Below are 6,436 nucleotides of genomic sequence, written 5' to 3' on the forward strand. Positions count from 1 at the left end.
GGCTGTTGCGGTGCTGAGATGCTTCACAATGTGTCTGTAGTTCAGAGCTGGGAGTGTGAACCTTAGAGTCTGGTCTTACTTCCCTGTTCTGTGGCTACGTGGCTTTTAAAGCAAGAGGAGAGTGGGGCAGGAGCCTGGATCCTGAAACAAGCATTTTTTGGAGACAGGTGTGACAGGTTTAACATTCAACACCGTTTTTCTACTGCAGCCTAAGTCTGGCTAAACACAGTGAGGGAAGGCCCTGGAAAAATTGCATTCAAGTATCTTATAAAATTTTAAACCCCCATTACCATATTTGAGGGATGCAGAAAGCAATTCCTGCTGCTTGTGTTTCTCTCTTTGCAGTTCATGCACGGCACATCACCAGTTAACTGCTCCATTACTTAGATGAGTGTGGAATCAAACATAAATCCTAAGATAAACTTAGATTAGCTGAAAGATTGAAGCTCCATCTCCAGGGCCAACAGCTCCTTCCCCAGGAACCAGGCAGGAGCATGAGGATCCAGAGCAGGTTTGGAATTTGCATTGCAGTAGTATTCAGGTCAGGATTTCTCATGTGCTGAGTGAGATCTGAGTGTACAACAACGTGTGACCTCTTCTCTGATGAGCCCAGAGCCTACTCAGTGGGTAATTATGCTTGGAGATGTTGTTTTCTCTGAGTATCTTTCCTCTTCTACGAGGTTACACTTGTGTCTCGGGGTTTGCTGTTGTTTTGTGTCATGTTTTCCCTGAATCCTCTCCTTTTATTTTCCCTCTTGTCAGCTTTGCTCGTGTCGAGCCTTTTCCATGCTGCCACAGTCCTGGCAATCAGCTTCCAGGAGGCCTTTGAAGATGGTGGGTGGGATTTACAGGAACAATTTGCTGAATCAAACGGGTGCTCTGGGAGTGCTGTCAGGTCCCAGTTGCACTGGTTTGTGTATAATGGTGCCTGTCCCCCTCAGACAGGCCTCTGCTGTTGGATGCAGCAGCTTATTATCCTGGGACAAATCTTTCTCTGGAGGGCCCCTCTCTTTTAACCTGTGGTTACAGATGGACCCTGGGTCAAATGAGGCTCCCAAATTTAAGATTGAGTCTGGTGAGGAGAACCCCATCCTTGCCCCTGCACCCTGCAGAAAGCTTTTGGCTGTGCCTTGGGTCCTGGGGATAAAGAGGCATAACAGCAAGTAATAATCTTGACCATGTGGGTTATGTGTGGGGCAGGAAGAGTGTCTCTAAAATACAAGAGCTACTGTGCAGTAATTCCTTGTGTAAGTGCAATGGGCATATCAGAACTGTCTCTGTTCCGGAGGCAAAAGATAATTTGGATTGTACAGTGTCTCCTGTTGGTATCCCTTGCTGGAGCTGGAGTCCTCCTCTGCTTAGGAATCCCCATTATCTAATTTTTTACTATTATAGTACAAAGGTTGGACTAATATAAATATTTTGGGCCAGAGAATTTAGTGGTAGAGAACAAGACCTAGAATGTGGCACTTTAAAGGTGAAAATGTGGAGAGGTGAGATTGTGCCTAAATGTTCTGCTCTGTGTCAGAACCCACTGAATCTGGGTTCTGTAACAGCCTCAACAGTGACCTGTGTGACCCAAACACCACATCACTCTGTGCCCAGGTAAGCAAAACCACAGGCAGGGCTGCATGTGAAGGAATCCTCAAGGATGTCTGAATTCCATGGGATGAAGTAGTGCTGGAAGATGAGGTGGCTCCTCTCCTCTGCAGCCCGTGAGTAACCGAACCGGGATGCGAGTGAGTTGTGCTGCTGGGGGGGTGCTCAGGGTTCCTGGGGTGCTCAGAAACCTCTGTAGTAACATTTGGTTTGGTGCCTTTATTTAATTGTGTCTGTTTCCCATCTGGCCCCCACTTTGGGCAAACAGGGATGTGTCTGAGGTGCCCTGAGAAGGGCAGAGCACTGGGTGTCTGGGTTCCCTCCAGGGAGAGAAGGGATGAATTTTCCTTAAAAATAACCTTTAAAAGGCTTCTCTGGAGGGGTTTGTCTGGCATAAGTGGGGGTAGGAAGCAGTGCCGATGCCCCTGTGCTCCAGGTGGAACTGCCTGTGCTGCACCTGGGTTAAGGTAAGAGCTCCAACTGCTCCTGCCTGCAGTTGGACTTGGTGGGATGTTCAGGATCTGCTTTGGGAGGGCCTCAAATGCCACAGGGACAAATATGGACAGACACAGTCAAGGAGATGGACACACAGAGACAGACAAGCAACAGACACACGCAGGGACACAGACACAGGGACAGACACAAGTGGATGGACAGAGGGCACACACACTGAGACACAGGGACACAGACATGGACGCGCACAAGGACACAGAGACACGGACACAGGGGGACAGTGTCACACACAGACACATGGGACAGACTGGGATGGACACAGGGACACGGACACATGGACATACAGGGAAAGGGACATGGACAGACCCTGGGACAGACACCTAGACAGATACACAGAGAGGGACACAGACAGACAGAGACACCCAGGATATACACACATGGACAGACCCACAGACAGGACAGAGACATGAACACACGGACAGACACACACTGACTGACCCACAGATACAGACAGGATAGAGAATGAACACATGGACAGACACACATGGACACACACTGAGAGACACGCAAACAGACACATGGGCACACTGATGGACACAGACAGACGCATGGACACGCATACGGACAGACACACTGACACACACAGACACATGGACACAGACCACTGACCTCGGACACACACTGACGGGGACATGGACACATGGACATGCACACTGACGGACACACGGACACACACTGACGGGGACATGGACACACACTGATGGACACACGGATACACACCGATGGACACAGAGACAGACACATGGACACACGGATGGACATATGGGCAGACACTGACAGACAGACACACAAACACACTGACGGACACACTGACGGACAGACACACAAGCACACTGACGGACACACAAACACACTGACGGACATACTGACGGACAGACACACATTGACGGACACAGACACGCACTGACGGACACACGGCAGACACGCATTGACGGACACATGGACAGACACAGACAGATGGACACACGGACGGACACACAGACGGACGCACAGACGGACACACTGACGGACACACTGACGGACACACAGACGGACACAGACACACACAGGTGGACACATGGACACACACTGATGGACACATGAACAGACACACATGGACAGACACACGGACACACGAATGCACACTGATGGACACCCACTGACGGACACACGGACACCTACTGACGGACACACGGACACCTACTAACGGACACATGGATACCTACTGACGGACACGTGGACACACACTGATGGACACACAGACACATGGACACTGACACACGGACACACTGACTGACACACAGACCCACACTGATGGACACGTGAACGGACACAGACACACGGACGGACACAGAGACATACACACAGACATGGACAAACACATGGACACATGGACAGACACACGGACACAGACACACACACTGACATACGCTGGCGGGCTGATGGACACACTGATGGACACATGGACACGCGCTGGACAGTCACGTGGACATACAGACATGCACACTGACAGACACACGGACACACACTGACAGAGCCACGGACACACAGCCACACAAGGCCATGGACAGACACGAGCGCACAGGGACACACGGTGCTCCCACCCCACTTGTGGTTAAATAACAAGGGATCTCATTTGTTAGGAAATGCAGTGGTTTATTGTTTTAGAAAATAAATAAGTCAGAAACATCCAGTCCATCCCTCCAGTCCTCTGTAACACTGCAGGGCAGCTGTGGGCTCTTGTAGGATGTCAGGCCAGGCTTGGAACATCCCTGTCTCAGACCCGCTTGAGCTCGGCTTTGTTTTCATAGCAGCACTTCTCATGTCTGTTATTGCAGCATCAGGGGTAACTGTGCTCCTGCAGCACCCCCTCTGCTGTGGGTGTGTGTGACTGAGCCCAGTTCCCACCCCCATCCCCACTAAACTGTGAAACCTGGTGTGAATGCCAAGGAAACATTCCTGGAGCTGCTGCTGTGATGCCAACCCGGAGCTGGTCTGCAGGCACAGGCCCCTTCCCACTGCTGACATAGCTCAGAGCTCAGGCTGGGGGACACAGGGAGGGGAGCGCTCTGGAGGGTGAGCTCTCCAACTTCCAAATACCTGGGATAAAAAAGTAAGTGCTTTGCTGAAGGATTTCAGGAGCTCCCTGAGTGGAAAGGGAGGGATAGCAGTACTTTGGGAAGCTGGTATTTAACTTCACCATTTACTTCCACAGCTCTTCCTGCAATGAACAGTAAGGAAGGGACTTGTCTCAGAACACACTCTCTTCAAACTCCACATCCGTTCCAGCTCCCGGGAGCTCAGGCACGACCAGTGTAAGCCCGGACACCTCCGCCACTGGGACGTTTGCTTCCACTTGGTCTGGAGAGCCTTGTTCTCTCTCGGGAACGCTCTGACCTGCTTGCCCAGTCTGTGGCTCTGCAGGAAAGCCAGCTTTGGTGTAGTTCTTCACCATCTCCTGCACCTCCATGTTCAGAGCTCTCACCTTCTCCTCGTACTCCGCCAGTGCCTGCTGCTGGAGCTGCGGGCGGAGACTTGTGTCATTCCCACACACTTGGAGCTCTGGGATGAGCCACGGCTGCTTTGGGGGCCGTGTGGGCCCCTCTTGCACTTGCTCAGTGCCCGGGGGCTGCATGCTGGGGTGGGGGGGCTGAGGGTGGAATAAAGGTGGATCCCTGGGGATTGGGTGCTGGGGGGGTGCTGAGGGGGCAATAAAGGTGGATCCCTGGGGGCTTGGACTCGCTGGCCTATGGAACAGCCCTGACCTGGAGCCTTGTAAGGCCTTACCTGGCTTTCTGTCTCCTTGATGGATCGCAGGCGCTCCGCCTGCTTCTCCTCCAGTTTCTGCTGGAGCCGGCGCGTCCTCTCCATCACCTTTAAACACAATCCAGTGACCCCCCTCAGGTTCCAGTTCAACACCCTGGGCCTGGGGCAGCCCGAGCTCAGCCCAGCAAGGCCCAGCCCAGAGCGTGTCCAGCTCTGACACGGCTGGAACCAGGGACACCGGGACAGCCGGCACAGGTGAGGGAGTGCGGACACCGGGACGTGGGCACAGACAGAGACAGACACACGGAGACACACCGGGCACACGGACAGACACACGGACAAATGGACACGCTGATAGATGGATGGACATGTAAACACAGATGGACAGACAAGACTGTCAGACAGACACAGGGACAGGCAGACGGATACACGGATAGATGGACACACAGGTGGACACAGGCAAACCAACAGACAGACAGGACACATGGATGGACGGACAGATGGACAGACTGATGGACACATGAACAGACAGACACGGGGAAGGACAGATGGACACACAGGCAGATGGAGAAACAGATGGACACATGGACTCACAGACAGAGAGACACAGGGACAGACATGGATGGACTGACACATGGATAGACAGATGGACAGACATGCAGACAGACACACAGGGGCACAGGGAGTCTCATGGACACACGGACAGACAGATACAGGGACAGATGGATGCACAGACAGAAGGACACAGGACAGACAGACAAATGGACAGATGGACACAGAGAGACGAACACACAGATGGACATAGGGACAGACAGGCAGACTGACAGACGGACACACAGACCGAAAAACAGACACGGACAGACAAACAGACTGAGATGGAAACATGGACAGACAGATGGAAACACAGACAGACAGACGGAAACACAGGCAGCTGGACACAGGGACAGACTGTAGAAAGAGGCACAGACAGACAAATTGGCAGACAGATGGACAAATGGACAGACAGATGGAAACAGATAGCTGGGCACACGGACAGACAGATGGACACAGGGATGGAGACAGGGACAGACAGATAGACACACGGACAGACAAACAGACACACTGACAGATAGACGGACAGACAAATGGGTTGCCAGACAGAGGGACACACAGACAGATGGATAGATGGAAACACAGACAGATGGACACAGGGACAGACAGACAGAAAAACAGATGGATACATGGACAGACAGACACAGAGACGGACACATAGATGAACAGACATGGACTGACAGATGGACAAACTGACAGAGGGAAGCACGGACAGACAGACACAGAGACAGACACATGGACAGACAAACTGACACACTGACAGATAGACAGATGGATGTATGGACACAGACAGATGGACAGACAGACAGAAAGAGGGACAGACTGACACAGAGACAGACAGGCAGATGGACACAGGGAGAGACAGACAGAAACACAGACAGATGGACGGACAAACGGAAACACGGACAGACAGATGGACACAGAACAGACAGACACAGGAACAGACACACTGATGGACAGACAGACACAGGGACAGATGAATGGATGG

General features: G+C 52.2%; 1 protein-coding gene across 4 annotated transcripts in view; it reads right to left on the reverse strand.

The window, feature by feature from the left end:
• Window positions 1-3,743: 3,743 nt before the first annotated feature.
• The window catches only part of PLCB2 (phospholipase C beta 2), a 41,998-nt gene continuing 39,305 nt past the window's right edge, over window positions 3,744-6,436 (reverse strand). For all 4 annotated transcript variants that reach the window (XM_027662094.1, XM_027662093.1, XM_027662096.1 and 1 more), the window contains 2 exons: window positions 4,879-4,965; window positions 3,744-4,612 (listed from right to left, as the gene is read on the reverse strand). In XM_027662094.1, coding sequence (XP_027517895.1) covers window positions 4,343-4,612; window positions 4,879-4,965 — 357 coding nt within the window. In that variant the 3' untranslated portion in view covers window positions 3,744-4,342. The remainder of the gene's footprint in view (window positions 4,613-4,878; window positions 4,966-6,436) is intronic.

Source organism: Corapipo altera, unplaced genomic scaffold (assembly GCF_003945725.1).
Source record: "Corapipo altera isolate COAL_440 unplaced genomic scaffold, ASM394572v1 RXGC01000072.1, whole genome shotgun sequence".
Lineage (NCBI taxonomy): Eukaryota > Metazoa > Chordata > Aves > Passeriformes > Pipridae > Corapipo > Corapipo altera.